General features: G+C 43.7%; 1 protein-coding gene across 1 annotated transcript in view; it reads left to right on the forward strand.

The window, feature by feature from the left end:
• Nucleotides 1-19,645, forward strand: part of LOC311127758 (polypeptide N-acetylgalactosaminyltransferase 18-like) — a 105,880-nt gene extending 86,235 nt beyond the window's left edge. Inside the window, exons 10-11 of the mRNA XM_084159631.1 lie at nt 4,753-4,917; nt 18,954-19,645. Of these exons, the coding sequence (XP_084015757.1) occupies nt 4,753-4,917; nt 18,954-19,100 (312 nt within the window). The 3' untranslated portion in view covers nt 19,101-19,645. The remainder of the gene's footprint in view (nt 1-4,752; nt 4,918-18,953) is intronic.
• Nucleotides 19,646-21,266: the final 1,621 nt, after the last annotated feature.

Genomic DNA, 21,266 nt, shown 5'->3' on the forward strand with positions numbered 1-21,266 from the left:
GGTGAGATCTTGCGTGGAGCCCCAGATCGAGGGAGATTATCAGTGGTCTTGTATGTCTTCCATTTCCTAATAATTGCTCCCACAGTTGATTTCTTCAAACCAAGCTGCTTACCTATTGCAGATTCAGTCTTCCCAGCCTGGTGCAGGTCTACAATTTTGTTTCTGGTGTCCTTTGACAGCTCTTTGGTCTTGGCCATAGTGGAGTTTGGAGTGTGACTGTTTGAGGTTGTGGACATGTGTCTTTTATACTGATAACAAGTTCAAACAGGTGCCATTAATACAGGTAACGAGTGGAGGACAGAGGAGCCTCTTAAAGAAGAAGTTATAGGTCTGTGAGAGCCAGAAATCTTGCCTGTTTGTAGGTGACCAAATACTTATTTTCCACCATAATTTGCAAATAAATTCATTAAAAATCCTACAATGTGATTTTCTGGATTTTTTTTCCTCAATTTGTCTGTCATAGTTGACGTGTACCTATGATGAAAATTACAGGCTTCTCTCATCTCTTTAAGTGGGAGAACTTGCACAATTGGTGGCTGACTAAATACTTTTTTTCCCCACTGTATACAGTGGGGAGAACAAGTATTTGATACACTGCCGATTTTGCAGGTTTTCCTACTTACAAAGCATGTAGAGGTCTAACATTTTTATCATAGGTACACTTCAACTGTGAGAGACGGAATCTAAAAAATCCAGAAAATCACATTGTATGATTTTTAAGTAATTAATTTGCATTTTATTGCATGACATAAGTATTTGATACATCAGAATAGCAGAATTTAATATTTGGTACAAAACCTTTGTTTGCAATTACAGAGATCATACGTTTCCTGTAGGTCTTGACCAGGTTTGCACACACTGCAGCAAGGATTTTGGCCCACTCCTCCATACAGACCTTCTCCAGATCCTTCAGGTTTCGGGGCTGTCGCTGGGCAATACGGACTTTCAGCTCCCTCCAAAGATTTTCTATTGGGTTCAGATCTGGACACTGGCTAGGCCACTCCAGGACCTTGAGATGCTTCTTACGGAGCCACTCCTTAGTTGCCCTGGCTGTGTGTTTCGGGTCGTTGTCATGCTGGAAGACCCAGCCACGACCCATCTTCAATGCTCTTACTGAGGGAAGGAGGTTGTTGGCCAAGATCTCGCGATACATGGCCCCATCCATCCTCCCCTCAATACGGTGCAGTCGTCCTGTCCCCTTTGCAGAAAAGCATCCCCAAAGAATGATGTTTCCACCTCCATGCTTCACGGTTGGGATGGTGTTCTTGGGGTTGTACTCATCCTTCTTCTTCCTCCAAACACGGCGAGTGGAGTTTAGACCAAAAAGCTCTATTTTTGTCTCATCAGACCACATGACCTTCTCCCATTCCTCCTCTGGATCATCCAGATGGTCATTGGCAAACTTCAGACGGGCCTGGACATGTGCTGGCTTGAGCAGGGGGACCTTGCGTGCGCTGCAGGATTTTAATCCATGACGGCGTAGTGTGTTACTAATGGTTTTCTTTGAGACAGTGGTCCCAGCTCTCTTCAGGTCATTGACCAGGTCATGCCGTGTAGTTCTGGGCTGATCCCTCACCTTCCTCATGATCATTGATGCCCCACGAGGTGAAATCTTGCATGGAGCCCCAGACCGAGGGTGATTGACCGTCATCTTGAACTTCTTCTATTTTCTAATAATTGCGCCAACAGTTGTTGCCTTCTCACCAAGCTGCTTGCCTATTGTCCTGTAGCCCATCCCAGCCTTGTGCAGGTCTATAATTTTATCCCTGATGTCCTAACACAGCTCTCTGGTCTTGGCCATTGTGGAGAGGTTGGAGTCTGTTTGATTGAGTGTGTTGACAGGTGTCTTTTATACAGGTAACGAGTTCAAACAGGTGCAGTTAATACAGGTAATGAGTGGAGAACAGGAGGGCTTCTTAAAGAAAAACTAACAGGTCTGTGGGAGCCGGAATTCTTACTGGTTGGTAGGTGATCAAATACTTATGTCATGCAATAAAATGCAAATGAATTACTTAAAAATCATACAATGTGGTTTTCTGGATTTTTGTTTTAGATTCTGTCTCTCACAGTTGAAGTGTACCTATGATAAAAATAACAGACCTCTACATGCTTTGTAAGTAGGAGAACGTGCAAAATCGGCAGTGTATCAAATACTTGTTCACCCCACTTTATGTACAAAATGACCAAGTGGAGACCTGGATGGCAGGACAAATCAACATGACATATTCATGTCAAAAATGGTCTGATATCAAACTCTTTGTTCAGACCTTTAGGAGACATGGCAGACAAACGGTGAATCCAATACAATTCTCTTCTCAGTAAGATTATCAGTATCCCCCCCCCCCCCCCCCCCCCATACACTTGATCAGGTATACCAAATTATTTGTGGAACACGTAATGATGCCCTTAATCTTAATGGCCTTGCCCGTGATAGGGTGATTGAACATTGTGCCTTTGTTCGTAAAGGTACACTGGGTACATCAGCCACATCTGTAATTACGTGGCACTGGTGGAAGATCAGACGTCACCACCATTTGACTGATGTTGGGGGTGCTTCGAGGACTACCGGCGGGGGTTCTTTAAACGTCATTTCCAGTTGTGGATCAGGGCTCAAGATGTGCCAGTGTTTTTTAATGATATGGTCAAACTGTTTGCCAAGTGGGGAGTATTGAAGGAAGCACTGAACTCGTTGGTCAGGGGGGCGGGGTGGTTTGGGTGTGAGGCTGTTATCCTGGGTCATATTTTTTGTAATGATCGCTTGCGTCATGCAGCCATTCCTTTGGGTAACCCCGCTGTCTGAAATGCTCATTCAGACAGTCGGCTTGTTTGTCATAGTCACTCTGTGTACTACAGATCCTGCGTATGCAAATGTATTGGCTGATAGTCAGTCTGTTTGACCTGATGAAGGTGAATTGGGAGCATGAACAGTGTGTGGGCCTTCCTGTTCTTTACAGGTATTATTTATTAGCCCAGCACCTATGTTTTTAAGGATGTGCGTATGACCACAAACTTTTCAAAAGAATCGTCCAGCCCATTGGGTATCTTACTACACCCCCATATGCAGACAGAGGGATTAAAAGTAAGTTTACATTGTAATACCTCTGACAGCCAACTTTCTAGCCCCGCCCACAACTTCCGGACTTTATAGCATTCCCAGAAAGCATCGATTATTGAGTCATTATTAGTTTTACACTTGTGAATTTTGTATCTTGTATAATACCTTCTATACATTAGTTTATACTGGATTAAGCGTACATTTCAGTTAACTGTAATTTCATTAGTTATGCTCCAACTTTCCCTCCATATTGTGCCAACATCAGTTCTTTTTTAATCTTGGTTCCAATAGTTTATATATATTTTTAAGAGATTGTCAGTTGGATATGGTCTTTGCAAGGTTTTGTATATCTTCCCTATCATATGAACATCCTTTTCTGACTCAAATAAGATTTCCTGAAGGTTGCTCTGATGTCCAAAAGATTTCAAGTAGAAATTTCGTGATATGTAACTTTTAAGTTGCATGTATTTGAAACTATCTACATTGGTCAGTCCAAAATTACTTTTTAATTCTGTAATGGAAATAGATTTATTTCCTGTTAAGAAGTCATTTACGGTTTCTCTGCCTTTAGTTTTCCATGTGGGCCAATTTATCGATGAATTCTGAAAAGCTATCCAAGGATTGTTCCATAAGGTTGTGTTTCTAGAGAGTGATATTGGTTCTTATAAAATACGTTTCATTTTCTTCCATACTGTTATAGTGTTCTTAACTATGAAGTTGTTAATGTTCTTAGCTTTATCCTTTGAAAATAGACACGTAAAAAGATTCTGGAGATGTACCCATTGTTCCTCTTTAGTGCATTTAACTATATGTCGCAAGTAAAAGCTTTGGGTTGCGAGTTGATACAATTCCATGTCCGGAAGGTTAGAACCAACCTCAGATGTAACACTTTCATTTTTATTCTATGAATTGTATTTGCCCATATGAAGTCTGTTATAACCGAGTATACTCGGTGGGGTAATTGGTATTACCGAAAATAAATACAAAAACTTTGGCAGCCATGTCATTCTAAAGAGATTTATTCTACCTGTAAGATGTATGGGATCGTTTTCAAGGTGCCATATTCAGTGTATTTATGCCAACTGTTTGCGAGCGGCAAGGTAGCAGTATATCCCTCCTAATGTAACCCCGTGCTCCCAACCAACTTCGTCCCCACCCCTATCCAGCTATGATGTCCTCCCTCCCCTCCAGCTGTTACATTCCCCCGCCTCTCCCAGGGTTCTAGCTACCCCACATGTGTAGACAAGCCTCCTCATCCCTCATGCACGGCAATAGAGTCACAGCAGATGCAGCTGCCATCTGTAGCACACACCACTACCTCTGCTGCTCCGCTCAGTTCAAACAGATGCTTTTTCCTGCCACTCGTGTTTTACGGCCTGTTAGCTAAATATGGGCACTCAAGTGCCCTTGGAAAATACGGGCTGGAAAGACCGTATCAGAGAGTGCAGTTAGAAGTGTTTGGGCTACCTGGTCGATTTGCGTTGTTTATGGAGAGCACTCCTCTCCATAAACAATAAGCCATTTCCTGCCCTGTGCTTCGGTTCAGTGAGGGTAGCTGCATGAATAGACATGCCATATGGGTGAAGTAAGCTCAGCCTTAACAAGTCCTAGTGAAAAGCGAAAAACATTTTGTGAAATGCTTGAATGCCTCCAGCTCTCAGTAGTTTATGTATGTGCTGTCTATTCTGTCATTCCAGAATGTGTACTACACCAGCACTCAGCAGTTACATGTAGGGGTGCTTAGTCCCACCATCGATGACGATGACAACAAGTGCCTGGTGGATGTGAACAGCCGACCGCGCCTCATCGAGTGTAGCTACGCCACAGCCAAGCGCATGAAGCTCGACTGGATCTTTACTCAGGTAAGAAACCATACAGACCTGACCAACACACTCAGACTGCACACTGAAAATAGACCAGCAAGCAATAGAAAATGGTAGGTCAAAGATCAAAATTAATACTTTGTTGCAAGGGAGTTGGATCATTAGTAAATGTGGCACCAGTGGAGGTAGGTATCTTCAGTCCATTTTAGTGTTTGCGGAAATCCATGGCTCAGTGCTCAGTGTGGTTGGGTTGGTCTCATTAAGGAGTGTCACAGATATGAGAGTTTTACGGTTCACAGACCTCTCCACATTCCTCCAAGCCGTCTAGACGTGAACAGTAACTACATCATAATGACTCTCTTTGTCTTCATTATTGGACTGGCTCTCTGAGCACAGTGGCCTGTAATGAGGGCCACATCAACATGGCCTGAAGAGTGCTTCACCCATCTGAAGTTTTGAAGGTGCAATTAAAACCATTCTGATTATGTTCAGTGTATCGTCATAATGTATGCACTCAAAATATCCATTTAAAATAGTGGGTTGCTAACCTTGAATTCAACTTCTAGGAATTGTGTTTTCAGATAAAGACATACAGTTGAAGTCGGGAAGTTTACATCCACTTAGGTTGGAGTCATTAAAACTCGTTTTTCAACCACTCCACAAATGTCTTGTTAACAAACTATAGTTTTGGCAAGTATTTTATGACATCTACTTTTTGCATGACACAAATAATTTTTCCAACAATTGTTTACAGACAGATTATTTCACTTATAATTCACTGTATCACAATTCCAGTGGGTCAGAAGTTTACATACACTAAGTTGACTGTGCCTTTAAAGAGCTTGGAAAATTCCAGAAAATTATGTCATGGCTTTAGAAGCTTCTGATAGGCTAATTGACATCATTTGAGTCAATTGGAGGTGTACCTGTGGATGTATTTCAAGGCCTACCTTCAAACTCGGTGCCTCTTTGCTTAACATCACAGGAAAATCAAAAAAAATCAGCCAAGACAAAAATAATTGTAGACCTCCACAAGTCTGGTTCATCTTTGGGAGCAATTTCCAAACACCTGAAGGTACCACGTTCATCTATACAAACAATAGTGCGCAAGTATAAACACCATAGGACCACGCAGCCGTCATACCGCTCAGGAAGGAGACTCGTTCTGTCTCCTAGAGATGAACGTACTTTGGTGCGAAAAGTGCAAATCAATCCCAGAACAACAGCAAAGGACCTTGTGAAGATGCTGGAGGAAACAGGTCCTATATCGACACAACCTGAAAGGCCGCTCAGCAAGGAAGAAGCCACTGCTCCAAAACCGCCATAAAAAAGCCAGACTACGGTTTGCAACTGCACATGGGGACAAAGATCATACTTTTTGGAGAAATGTCCTCTGGTCTGATGAAACAGAAATAGAACTGTTTACCCATAATGACCATCGTTATGTTTGGAGGAAAAAGGGGGTAGCTTGCAAGCCGAAGAACACCATCCCAACCGTGAAGCACGGAGGTGGCAGCATCATGTTGTGGGGGTGCTTTGCTGCAGGAGGGACTGGTGCACTTCACAAAATAGATGGCATCATGAGGAAGGAAAATTATGTGGATAAATTGAAGCAACATCTCAAGACATCAGTCAGGAAGTTAAAGCTTGGTCGCAAATGGGTCTTCCAAATGGACAATTAGCCTACGCATACTTCCAAAGTTGTGGCAAAATGGCTTAAGGACAACAAAGTCAATGTATTGGAGTGGCCATCACAAAGCCCTGACCTCAATCCTATAGAAAATGTGTGTGAAAAAGCGTGTGGGAGCAAGGAGGCCTACAAACCTGACTCAGTTACACCAGCTCTGTCAGGAGGAATGGGCCATAATTCACCCAATTTATTGTGCAAAGCTTGTGGAAGGCTAACCAAAACATTTGACCCAAGTTAAACAATTTAAAGGCAATTCTACCAAATACTAATTGAGTGTATGTAAACATCTGACCCACTGGGAATGTGATGAAAGAAATAAAAGCTGAAAGAAATCATTCTTAAAATAAAGTGGTGAGCCTAACTGACCTAAGACAGGGAATTGTTGCTATGATTAAATGTCAGGAATTGTGAAAAACTGAGTTTAATTGTATTTGGCTAAGGTGTATGTAAACTTCCGACTTCAACTGTATTTGCTTCTCCATTGGTGGAGCAATTATTTATTTTGATGCCCTCAAAGGTTACAAACTAGTAGGTTCTGTACCGTATCCAAAAACAATTAATAACAAGGAGTGAGACATTGAGAACGTACTATACAGTAGTATGTACTGTATGTCATATGCCTGGATTGGTTGATCACTATCACTAAGACTCCTAGTAGTCAAGGTATTGTCCATTTTGGATTCAACCTATTTGCGTCTATAGCTTTGACATTAGTGTGATGCCTTGTAAACTCACTGAGAAAGAAATCATGTTGTATATTCCGTTCAAAGGTTTATTGAAATGCTGCCAAGTACAGTTTTACATCTTAATGCAATTTTCCTTTGATCATGTTGGAGAGATCATTGTTGTTTGAACTGTGTCAAATTCTTAGTTGGAATGTACCGACCTGGTTTCAGTGAAGCATAGGTAGTTCTGGAGTGTAAAAGGTTTTAAATGCTTGATCTCATGTGTCACATATCTACATGGCTCTTCTGTAGGTGGTTTCTTGGTTTAGCATTGTATAATTTAAGAAGGAATGGAGTTAGACACCATGCATTATTGATCCCATTTCTGCCAGACATGGTGTGAAATGTGTTTTACCTCAAAAGGAAATAGTATGCATCGACTCAAGCATAGGGTTGGACAGTGCTGTAGCGAGGAGGAATGTTCCTATTCCCATTCTAGCTTAAGCATTACCACACTTAAATTCTACAAGATGGAGAGGAGGAGAAGAGCAGCAATCAATGAATCTCTCTGTGGTTTAATGTGCCTGACAATTTTGTGAAATTTCTTCACTTTAGAGCCTTATAGTGGAAATTCAACATGCTCTCCTCAAGTGAAATAATTGTGATGTATCTTGGGAAGTAGAAGAAAAGAAGTGGGTGTTTGTATTTGTAAAGATTTTGTCAGCAGTTAAGGTGACTGTAGCGTGGGCTGTAGCATGGAGACACAGAGGGTTTATATGTAAAGAGCCCTGCTTGGGAGACAGTCTTAACACGCCGATTAAACACATCTAATTAGCTTTCTGTTCATCCTCAGTGCTTTCACTGACTCGATGACATCACCTTCCCAAGTGCTCCTGTTTTCTACTACCCTTTGTGCTTTTCTACTACATTGTGTATCCTCTACAGTGAGGGAGAAAAGTATTTGATCCCCTGCTGATTTTGTACATTTGCCCACTGACAAAGAAATTATCAGTCTATAATTTTAATGGTAGGTTTATTTGAACAGAAAAATCCAGAAAAACGCATGTCAAAAATGTTATAAATTGATTTGCATTTTAATGAGGGAAATAAGTATTTGACCCCCTCTCAATCAGAAAGATTTCTGACTCCCAGGTGTCTTTTATACAGGTAACGAGCTGATTAGGAGCACACTCTTAAAGGGAGTGCTCCTAATCTCAGCTTGTTACCTGTATAAAAGACACCTGTTCACAGAAGCAATCAATCAATCAGATTCCAAACTCTCCACCATGGCCAAGACCAAAGAGCTCTCCAAGGATGTCAGGGACAAGATTGTAGACCTACACAAGGCTGGAATGGGCTACAAGACCATCGCCAAGCAGCTTGGTGAGAAGGTGACAACAGTTGGTGCGATTATTCGCAAATGGAAGAAACACAAAAGAACTGTCAATCTCCCTGGGCCTGGGGCTCCATGCAAGATCTCACCTCGTGGAGTTGCAATGATCATGAGAACAGTGAGGAATCAGCCTAGAACTACACGGGAGGATCTTGTCAATGATCTCAAGGCAGCTGGGACCATAGTCACCAAGAAAACAATTAGTAACACACTACGCCGTAAAGGACTGAAATCTTGCAGTGCCCACAAGGTCCCCCTGCTCAAGAAAGCACATATACAGTGGGGGAAAAAAGTATTTAGTCAGCCACCAATTGTGCAAGTTTTCCCACTTAAAAAGATGAGAGAGGCCTGTAATTTTCATCATAGGTACACGTCAACTATGACAGACAAAATGAGATTTTCTTTCTCCAGAAAATCACATTGTAGGATTTTTAATGAATTTATTTGCAAATTATGGTGGAAAATAAGTATTTGGTCACCTACAAACAAGCAAGATTTCTGGCTCTCACAGACCTGTAACTTCTTCTTTAAGAGGCTCCTCTGTCCTCCACTCGTTACCTGTATTAATGGCACCTGTTTGAACTTGTTATCAGTATAAAAGACACCTGTCCACAACCTCAAACAGTCACACTCCAAACTCCACTATGGCCAAGACCAAAGAGCTGTCAAAGGACACCAGAAACAAAATTGTAGACCTGCACCAGGCTGGGAAGACTGAATCTGCAATAGGTAAGCAGCTTGGTTTGAAGAAATCAACTGTGGGAGCAATTATTAGGAAATGCAAGACCACTGATAATCTCCCTCGATCTGGGGCTCCACGCAAGATCTCACCCCGTGGGGTCAAAATGATCACAAGAACGGTGAGCAAAAATCCCAGAACCACACGGGGGGACCTAGTGAATGACCTGCAGAGAGCTGGGACCAAAGTAACAAAGCCTACCATCAGTAACACACTACGCCGCCAGGGACTCAAATCCTGCAGTGCCAGACGTGTCCCCCTGCTTAAGCCAGTACATGTCCAGGCCCGTCTGAAGTTTGCTAGAGTGCATTTGGATGATCCAGAAGAGGATTGGGAGAATGTCATATGGTCAGATGAAACCAAAATATAACTTTTTGGTAAAAACTCAACTCGTCGTGTTTGGAGGACAAAGAATGCTGAGTTGCATCCAAAGAACACCATACCTACTGTGAAGCATGGGGATGGAAACATCATGCTTTGGGGCTGTTTTTCTGCAAAGGGACCAGGACGACTGATCCGTGTAAAGGAAAGAATGAATGGGGCCATGTATCGTGAGATTTTGAGTGAAAACCTCCTTCCATCAGCAAGGGCATTGAAGATGAAACGTGGCTGGGTCTTTCAGCATGACAATGATCCCAAACACACCGCCCGGGCAACGAAGGAGTGGCTTCGTAAGAAGCATTTCAAGGTCCTGGAGTGGCCTAGCCAGTCTCCAGATCTCAACCCCATAGAAAATCTTTGGAGGGAGTTGAAAGTCCGTGTTGCCCAGCGACAGCCCCAAAACATCACTGCTCTAGAGGAGATCTGCATGGAGGAATGGGCCAAAATACCAGCAACAGTGTGTGAAAACCTTGTGAAGACTTACAGGAAACGTTTGACCTGTGTCATTGCCAACAAAGGGTATATAACAAAGTATTGAGAAACTTTTGTTATTGACCAAATACTTATTTTCCACCATAATTTGCAAATAAAATCATTAAAAATCCTACAATGTGATTTTCTGGAGAGAAAAAAATCTCATTTTGTCTGTCATAGTTGACGTGTACCTATGATGAAAATTACAGGCCTCTCTCATCTTTTAAGTGGGAGAACTTGCACAATTGGTGGCTGACTAAATACTTTTTTTCCCCACTGTACATGCCCGTCTGAACTTTGCCAATGAACATCTGAATGATTCAGAGGAGAACTGGGTGAAAGTGTTGTGGTCAGATGAGACCAAAATCGAGCTCTTTGGCATCAACTCAACTCGCCGTGTTTGGAGGAGGAGGAATGCTGCCTATGACCCCAAGAACACCATCCCCACCGTCAAACATGGAGGTGGAAACATTATGCTTTGGGGGTGTTTTTCTGCTAAGGGAACAGGACAACTTCACCGCATCAAAGGGACGATGGACGGGGCCATGTACCGTCAAATCTTGGGTGAGAACCTCCCTCAGCCAGGGCATTGAAAATGGGTCGTGGATGGGTATTCCAGCATGACAATGACCCAAAACACACGGCCAAGGCAACAAAGGAGTGGCTCAAGAAGAAGCACATTAAGGTACTGGAGTGGCCTAGCCAGTCTCCAGACCTTAATCCCATAGAAAATCTGTGGAGGGAGCTGAAGGTTTGAGTTGCCAAACGTCAGCCTCGAAACCTTAATGACTTGGAGAAGATCTGCAAAGAGGAGTGGGACAAAATCCCTCCTGAGATGTGTGCAAACCTGGTGGCCAACTACATGAAAGGTCTGACCTCTGTGATTGCCAACAAGGGTTTTGCCACCAAGTACTAAGTCATGTTTTGCAGAGGGGTCAAATACTTATTTCCCTCATTAAAATGCGAATCAATTTATAACATTTCTGACATCCGTTTTTCTGGATTTTTGTTGTTGTTATTCTGTCTCACTGTTCAAATAAACTTACCATTAAAATTATAGACTGATCATTTTTTTGTCAGTGGGCAAACGTACAAAATCAGCAGGGGATCAAATACTTTTTTCCCTCACTGTACCTCTCATGTCGGCCTAACACTGTAAATACTTCCTAAATATCTCCTTATGTAACACAACACATAAACACATGCACACACACATGTTCATATGCATGCACACACACACACAGACTACCAAACTGTTCACTCAAGGATCAATTAGATGAAAGAACACAGGAGAGTTGGTTAACCTTTCACCACTGCTCGTGAACCCAGGACCATTATCATTCTGGCTCTCTGGTTCACTCTCTATAGCAAATCAATATGTTGGTTTGGCAGCAGCCCACGGGATCAAGCACAGGGAGCAAACAGGACTGGTCCTCTGCCAGTACAGAATTCAACCTCACGCCTCATTCTGTAATGTAGCCTCTCCGCAGGCTTTTTAAACACCCTGAAGGTTATAATGGTTGTTGGTGTTTAGCATCTTTTGATGTTTACTTCCCAGATAAGAGAAAGGCTGAGTAATGCTGATATTTGTTCTTGTGTGAAATTGTTCTGAAGTGTTCAGTGACTCACTGGAATTCAACTGCCTCAGATTTGTTTTGCTATTTAGTCATGTATGGCCAAAACATCAGGTTAAGAACATTATGCCGAAACCCTGGGGTAACTTGTCAGGCTTCCTGCTGCAAAATGGTAATCTTGCAAATAAGATTAGAATCAGGATGAAATTATGAATTTTTCTGTAAATAAATACGTGTTTTAGCAACTTGGTAGATGCCTCGTAAATATTTCAGGAAGCGCCTCTGGAAAAGTATGATAATGACAGAATGAAAAATGAATTAATTATTGTTTTATATTTTGAAACAACTTCAGATGTGTAGACACAGTCTTAACAATTGATGAGCTGAAATAAATACATCAGCAATGATAACAACATAAACGTACATGTACAACTCACCAGAAAGGGACTTTTTTCATAAGGGGGACGTTTTGGTTCTACTGCATTGTGTAGTTATATTTGTTTTATTTGTCATATCTTATTTTCTTTGTCATATCTTATTTTCAGGTAATGTTGTTTTCCTTGTACTCATTCCAGGCCATTTGCACCATGTGGCCAATGAGGTGTATCTAATGGCTAATGGTTCTTTAATTTGGTTGAACATGTGGAATCCACCATGTTATATTTCATGCTACATCTGACAACCATTACTACATGTGGAGATGTTGATTACTGATGAAAAACAATTACAGTGAATATGTAAACTGTATCTGTCCCCCATGTATTTTACAGAATGCATTCAAGCATATAATTGTTTCATTCCATAGCTTTTAGGCATGCTAGACCTGACAAGCACTCTAAACTAAACAGACTGTCACGATCGTTGAACGGAGTAGACCAAGGCGCAGCGTGATGAGCGAACATACTTTATTATCTTTAGTGATAACAAGAACAAAACAATAAACGAACAACGTGACGTCCTAGGTTAAACAACCAACACGGAACAAACCAAAAGGAACAAGATCCCACAACACCTGTGGGAACACAGCCTGTCTAAATATGGCTCCCAATCAGAGACAACCAGCCACAGCTGACACTCGTTGCCTCTGATTGGGAACCACTCTGGCCAACATAGAAATACCATACTAGACTGTGAACATAGAACAACAACACATAGAATCTACACACCCTGGCTCAACATATAGAGTCCCCAGAGCCAGGGTGTGACAGTACCCCCCCCTAAAGGCGCGGACTGCGACCGCGCCTCAACATAAACCAAACAGGGGAGGGCTGGGTGGGCATTCCTCCTCGGAGGCGGTTCCGGCTAATAAAATCATTAAAAATCCTACAATGTGATTTTCTGGAGAGAAAAAAATCTCATTTTGTCTGTCATAGTTGACGTGTACCTATGATGAAAATTACAGGCCTCTCTCATCTTTTAAGTGGGAGAACTTGCACAATTGGTGGCTGACTAAATACTTTTTTTCCCCACTGTACATGCCCGTCTGAACTTTGCCAATGAACATCTGAATGATTCAGAGGAGAACTGGGTGAAAGTGTTGTGGTCAGATGAGACCAAAATCGAGCTCTTTGGCATCAACTCAACTCGCCGTGTTTGGAGGAGGAGGAATGCTGCCTATGACCCCAAGAACACCATCCCCACCGTCAAACATGGAGGTGGAAACATTATGCTTTGGGGGTGTTTTTCTGCTAAGGGAACAGGACAACTTCACCGCATCAAAGGGACGATGGACGGGGCCATGTACCGTCAAATCTTGGGTGAGAACCTCCCTCAGCCAGGGCATTGAAAATGGGTCGTGGATGGGTATTCCAGCATGACAATGACCCAAAACACACGGCCAAGGCAACAAAGGAGTGGCTCAAGAAGAAGCACATTAAGGTACTGGAGTGGCCTAGCCAGTCTCCAGACCTTAATCCCATAGAAAATCTGTGGAGGGAGCTGAAGGTTTGAGTTGCCAAACGTCAGCCTCGAAACCTTAATGACTTGGAGAAGATCTGCAAAGAGGAGTGGGACAAAATCCCTCCTGAGATGTGTGCAAACCTGGTGGCCAACTACATGAAAGGTCTGACCTCTGTGATTGCCAACAAGGGTTTTGCCACCAAGTACTAAGTCATGTTTTGCAGAGGGGTCAAATACTTATTTCCCTCATTAAAATGCGAATCAATTTATAACATTTCTGACATCCGTTTTTCTGGATTTTTGTTGTTGTTATTCTGTCTCACTGTTCAAATAAACTTACCATTAAAATTATAGACTGATCATTTTTTTGTCAGTGGGCAAACGTACAAAATCAGCAGGGGATCAAATACTTTTTTCCCTCACTGTACCTCTCATGTCGGCCTAACACTGTAAATACTTCCTAAATATCTCCTTATGTAACACAACACATAAACACATGCACACACACATGTTCATATGCATGCACACACACACACAGACTACCAAACTGTTCACTCAAGGATCAATTAGATGAAAGAACACAGGAGAGTTGGTTAACCTTTCACCACTGCTCGTGAACCCAGGACCATTATCATTCTGGCTCTCTGGTTCACTCTCTATAGCAAATCAATATGTTGGTTTGGCAGCAGCCCACGGGATCAAGCACAGGGAGCAAACAGGACTGGTCCTCTGCCAGTACAGAATTCAACCTCACGCCTCATTCTGTAATGTAGCCTCTCCGCAGGCTTTTTAAACACCCTGAAGGTTATAATGGTTGTTGGTGTTTAGCATCTTTTGATGTTTACTTCCCAGATAAGAGAAAGGCTGAGTAATGCTGATATTTGTTCTTGTGTGAAATTGTTCTGAAGTGTTCAGTGACTCACTGGAATTCAACTGCCTCAGATTTGTTTTGCTATTTAGTCATGTATGGCCAAAACATCAGGTTAAGAACATTATGCCGAAACCCTGGGGTAACTTGTCAGGCTTCCTGCTGCAAAATGGTAATCTTGCAAATAAGATTAGAATCAGGATGAAATTATGAATTTTTCTGTAAATAAATACGTGTTTTAGCAACTTGGTAGATGCCTCGTAAATATTTCAGGAAGCGCCTCTGGAAAAGTATGATAATGACAGAATGAAAAATGAATTAATTATTGTTTTATATTTTGAAACAACTTCAGATGTGTAGACACAGTCTTAACAATTGATGAGCTGAAATAAATACATCAGCAATGATAACAACATAAACGTACATGTACAACTCACCAGAAAGGGACTTTTTTCATAAGGGGGACGTTTTGGTTCTACTGCATTGTGTAGTTATATTTGTTTTATTTGTCATATCTTATTTTCTTTGTCATATCTTATTTTCAGGTAATGTTGTTTTCCTTGTACTCATTCCAGGCCATTTGCACCATGTGGCCAATGAGGTGTATCTAATGGCTAATGGTTCTTTAATTTGGTTGAACATGTGGAATCCACCATGTTATATTTCATGCTACATCTGACAACCATTACTACATGTGGAGATGTTGATTACTGATGAAAAACAATTACAGTGAATATGTAAACTGTATCTGTCCCCCATGTATTTTACAGAATGCATTCAAGCATATAATTGTTTCATTCCATAGCTTTTAGGCATGCTAGACCTGACAAGCACTCTAAACTAAACAGACTGTCACGATCGTTGAACGGAGTAGACCAAGGCGCAGCGTGATGAGCGAACATACTTTATTATCTTTAGTGATAACAAGAACAAAACAATAAACGAACAACGTGACGTCCTAGGTTAAACAACCAACACGGAACAAACCAAAAGGAACAAGATCCCACAACACCTGTGGGAACACAGCCTGTCTAAATATGGCTCCCAATCAGAGACAACCAGCCACAGCTGACACTCGTTGCCTCTGATTGGGAACCACTCTGGCCAACATAGAAATACCATACTAGACTGTGAACATAGAACAACAACACATAGAATCTACACACCCTGGCTCAACATATAGAGTCCCCAGAGCCAGGGTGTGACAGTACCCCCCCCTAAAGGCGCGGACTGCGACCGCGCCTCAACATAAACCAAACAGGGGAGGGCTGGGTGGGCATTCCTCCTCGGAGGCGGTTCCGGCTCCGGGCTTGCCCACCACCCTCCAATAATCCCCCCGTAGCGCCCCTGGTCCGGTCTGGCCCCGCTGGCTGGAGCTGGACTGGACATCGTAGGAGCGGATTGCTTAAGCTCCGGTGTGGAGCAGCTGACCGGTACCTGACCTGGCACCGGTAACCCAGGCACGGGTTGTGCCGGACTGACGACGCGCACCCCTGGCTTGGTGCGTGGAGCAGGAACGGGCCGGACCGGGCTGACGATGCGCACCCCTGGCTTGGTGCGTGGAGCAGCAACGGGCCGGACCGGGCCGACGATGCGCACCCCTGGCTTGGTGCGTGGAGCAGGAACGGGCCGTACCGGGCTGACGATGCGCACCCCTGGCTTGGTGCGTGGAGCAGCAACGGGCCGGACCGGGCTGACGATGCGCACCCCTGGCTTGGTGCGTGGAGCAGGAAAGGACCGTACCGGGCTGACGATGCGCACCCCTGGCTTGGTGCGTGGAGCAGGAACGGGCCGTACCGGGCTGACGACTCGCACCCCTGGCTTGGTGCGTGGAGCAGGAACGGGCCCTACCGGGCTGACGATGCGCACCCCTGGCTTGGTGCGAGTGGCAGGAACAGGCCTGGCCGGGCTGGCGACGCGCACCGTAGGCTTGGTGCGAGTGGCAGGAACAGGCCGGGCCGGGCTGGCGACGCGCACCGTAGGCTTGGTGCGAGTGGCAGGAACAGGCCGGGCCGGGCTGGCGACGCGCACCGTAGGCTTGGTGCGAGTGGCAGGAACAGGCCGGGCCGGGCTGGCGACGCACACCATAGGCTTGGTGCGAGTGGCAGGAACAGGCCGGGCCGGGCTGGCGACGCGCACCGTAGGCTTGGTGCGAGTGGCAGGAACAGGCCGGGCCGGGCTGGCGACACGCACCGTAGGCTCGGTGCGAGTGGCAGGAACAGGCCGGGCCGGGCTGGCGACGCGCACCATAGGCTTGTTGCGAGTGGCAGGAACAGGCCGGGCCGAGCTGGTGACGCACACCATAGGCTTGGTGCGAGTGGCAGGAACAGGCCGGGCCAGGCTGGCGACGCACACCGTAGGCTTGGTGCAAGGGGCAGGAACAGGCCGGGCCGGGCTGGCGACGCGCACCATTGGCTTGGTGCGGGGAGCAGGAACAGGCCGGGCTGGCGACGCGCACCGTAGGCTTGGTGCGAGGGGCAGGAACAGGCCGGGCCGGGCTGGCGACGCGCACCATCAACTTAGTGCGGGGAGCAGGAACGGGCCGGACCGGACTGGTGACGCACACCACTTGCTTGGTGTGAGGAGCGGGACTGGGTTTCGTCATAACCCTCCGCTCCCTCAGCTGCCTACACAGTTCCTCTCGCCGTGCCTCTACTCTCACCTTCTCCCTTATCGCCTCCAGTAGCTCCACCCTCTGAACCACTAACTCCTGCTCCCTCTGGACCAATAGCCCCCTTAACCTGGTGGCCTCCTCACCTAACCTCCTAATACGCCCTGTAGCTGCCTCCTGCTGCCCCGTCGCCCATGCCGTGTGCCCCCCCCTAAATTTTTGGGGTTGCCTCTCGTCCGTCCGACAACGACCCTGTTGACGCCGTTGCTCCTCTCTCCGTCGCGCCTCTACCGTCTCCTTCCATGGACGGCGATCCATCCCGGCCTGGATTTCCTCCCAGGTCCAGGACCCCTGCCCGTCCATTATCTGCTCCCACGTCCAGGCTGCCTGCTCCTGGACACGCTGCTTGGTCCTGGTATGGTGGGATCTTCTGTCACGATTGTTGAACGGAGTAGACCAAGGCGCAGCGTGATGAGCGAACATACTTTATTATCTTTAGTGATAACAAGAACAAAACAATAAACGAACAACGTGACGTCCTAGGTTAAACAACCAACACGGAACAAACCAAAAGGAACAAGATCCCACAACACCTGTGGGAACACAGCCTGTCTAAATATGGCTCCCAATCAGAGACAACCAGCCACAGCTGACACTCGTTGCCTCTGATTGGGAACCACTCTGGCCAACATAGAAATACCATACTAGACTGTGAACATAGAACAACAACCCATATAATCTACACACCCTGGCTCAACATATAGAGTCCCCAGAGCCAGGGTGTGACACAGACAGTATTCTATACTAATGAAAACCTGTCTTATCATGAATCAGAGTGACATCAACTAAATTATTTTGATTCATTCACTTTCAAATGAACCTGACCAAATCATCGGTATTCTATATGTGCAATAAAACATTGATGACAAGTTGACAATGGGATTGCTTAGAGATGGTTGTTGACGCCACGTATAAATAGTAATCCCTCATAAAATGTTCTGTTAATTATTAATTGGTGCAAATCTTAAGGATGTGTATTGGGCTGAATTTCTCGAACCTTAACATGCCCTAGCCTCTTTCTTTATAGAGCATCTAGTCTTGAACTAAAACAAAAGCCCATTTTAATACAGTAGCCTTTCCAGCTTGAGTCGTCCTCTTCCTGACTGAGAGGTGACAGGGGAGATTCTCTGATCCCAGGCCCTGAAGTTACACAGAGATAGTGAGCTTATCTGATCTGTGCAGTGACTCCCATGGCACTGGTCCCAACAGTTGAGTCCAACCCAAAGCTTCTAGGCCTCCACTTACATGTGAGAGACTCTCAGCTCTAACAGATTGGAAAGAGAGATGAGATGGAGAGACACTTCGAAGCACACAATTCCTTAGGTGACAAAGATTGAGTTTTTTCCCGTAAGTGTGAGGGTTGTTTTCTAAGGTGACGTGTGAAAATGTTTTCTTCTCATCTAATGTTATCTTCTGTATTCCCATTTTGTTATCACATAATCTTGGCATTCCTACTGAGAGTGCTACTGAGTATAATGGTAGATAGATAGTTGTTCTTGCTTCGTGAGCATGCTGATGCTATCTGGGAAGGCCCCAGTGCTGGCGTCGAAGGGAAATCAGTACGAAACAGAGCTGCGGGTGCTTGTTAAGCTATACACATACATCCCATCCATTCATTCATAGCACTGTGGGGTTAAGGTGACACAGCAATCAACGACATGCACACCAATGATGCTGTGTCGCATCACACTGTAATTTGATCTACCTGTTTTTTCTTTCAGGGAGGTTCCATTCAGAACAGGAAATCGAAGCGATGCCTTGAGCTGGTGGCCAGCAATGACAACGAGTTTGGGTACCAGCTGGCCCTTCAAAAATGCACTGGACAGAAATGGTCCATCACCAACACACTGCCTGGCAGTGCCCTATGATGGGCTCCTCTGAGAAAACACTGGCTAGATATACTGTAGCACACTGGACTGGATGGGGGGTTTACTCTGTTACTCCTCTGGACTTTCTGTTGTGGATAAAGGAGAATGGTGCATGGTTAATGACAGTCATTGGAGCACCATGATGTCTTGTTCACCAGTTGACATCACATGATAAATGTTAAACATTTTCTTTAGCCTATGGATCAGCCATAGATGGTTGATATTGTGCATTATGAGATACTACAACGTTATGGAACATATTTTGTGAAGAGTGTAGTTGGTTTTCTGTTGACTTGAAGGTTGTACTGGGTCCTATATGTTCATTGTTGTACTTGATACATAACTGCTACTGTGTAGCAAGCATTACGAAAAGTTCCTTGCTGTTTTATTTTCTTCTAGTGTCTCAGGTTTGTAGGATAAGTTTATTATGCGATTAAGCTGTACAGTTTTGGGGAAATGCCAACATGTTGGAAAATAATATACTATTTTCTATGTGTAAATATTCAAAATATTTATAATATATGCCAGTAAAAGAACTGATGTTATATGAATGTGTGGTAGTGTGTTTTTTTCCAATGGTACAATATTGAGTGTACCCTTTCCATGTAAACCGTCACCAGCTGTCCCGTGTGTGCGTCTGTCCCATGTGACACAAGGCAAATGTCATGTTATCAAAATGAATGTGTCTCATTCCCCTTAAGCTCATGCCTTTAAGGTTATAGCTCTCTCAACATACAGAAGTTAATAATTTATGTTCACTATTTAATGGTAGCTGATTACACAAATTATATTAATGATCACATACAGATGTAGGATCTTAATTTGATCACTTTTGTTGCTGAGAATTTTCTTGCACAGCAGGAACTTGTAGTATATTCAAGGTTTACAAAAGGCTTCTAAAGTGTGTAATTTCCACTTTAAAATGTCAGACTTGATTTGCCACACGAAAAATTATCCACATAATAATTCACATTTCCTGTTGCTGCAGGATTCTTTTCAAATTAATATCCTACAACTGTATCCTCCTTTTTATGGTTTTGTGCAGTAATGTATCAAAAACATTTCACAAGCGCGTACACACACACACATACACATAAACACATACACACTGGGAGAAAATTGGAGAAATGGCATCTAGTCAGTTTCTCACAGTGATATCAGTAGAAGCAGACAGCAGTCTAGAATCAGGGCTTTTTTCTGTCAAAGCCTTTCTCTTCTGACTGTTGTGTGTACCAGGGGAGGAGAGGAGTGGCACATTCGGTTTTCAACATGCCAGTCCTCATTAGCATCCACATTCATGCCGGGAGAGGGGAGGCGTGCCATTAAATATACATGTAAACACACTTTCGTCAGAGCTTCCTTCGCCAAGAGATTTAAATCAGGAAAATATTTTTGTGCGTTCTCAAATTCAAAACGGAATTGATTTTCCAAAGGTTGGGAATTAATATACACAAACCTTCTCATATGTGGAAAACCATATTCATCATCTCAAATTTTGCCGCAGTCACAGTAGTTGTATTGCTCTAAATTCATAAAATAATGTGGAAACACATACAGTGAACTCTTCAAACAGATCTCACATACAGTGAGATATTCACATCTTTGAATCTCAGCATGACATTGAGTTATTTATGACATTGGAGCTCTTCTTGTTAACGCATACAGTAGGTTGCCTTTTTGCATAATGTTAATCATAAATGATTAAAACCTTTCAGATAAGCATAATGATGGGATACCACCTGCTTTGAAATGTCATCTTTGTACTGACAGTAAAAGCATTAGGATTCACAAACAATTTCATGAATTAAAGCCAAAGAAATGGAAGTGTGATTTATTACATGACAATAACATGGTCTTGTTAAATCAATCCCAGTAACAGTGTTTCTAAGATGACTAAAAAACATGTGCATCATATGAGAAATAGTATACAAATATAAAAAAATTGTACAGATATCGTACAAACTTTACATAAAGATTCTGATTTCATTCCTGGATACGTCACTGAGTAATAACCATCTTGCTTTGACCACTGAAAAATACTTCCAATATCTGAAATGTGGGTTTGATGAGTCTATGAATGGCATCGCTCCTGGTTTTTTATTTCATCTGAAAAACAGAGCTTTCTGAGAAGTCTAGAATTCCTAACCCAATAAAGCAGTGGTGTCC

The sequence above is a fragment of the Coregonus lavaretus genome (assembly GCF_964263955.1).
Source record: "Coregonus lavaretus genome assembly, chromosome: 4".
Taxonomy (NCBI): Eukaryota; Metazoa; Chordata; class Actinopteri; order Salmoniformes; family Salmonidae; genus Coregonus; species Coregonus lavaretus.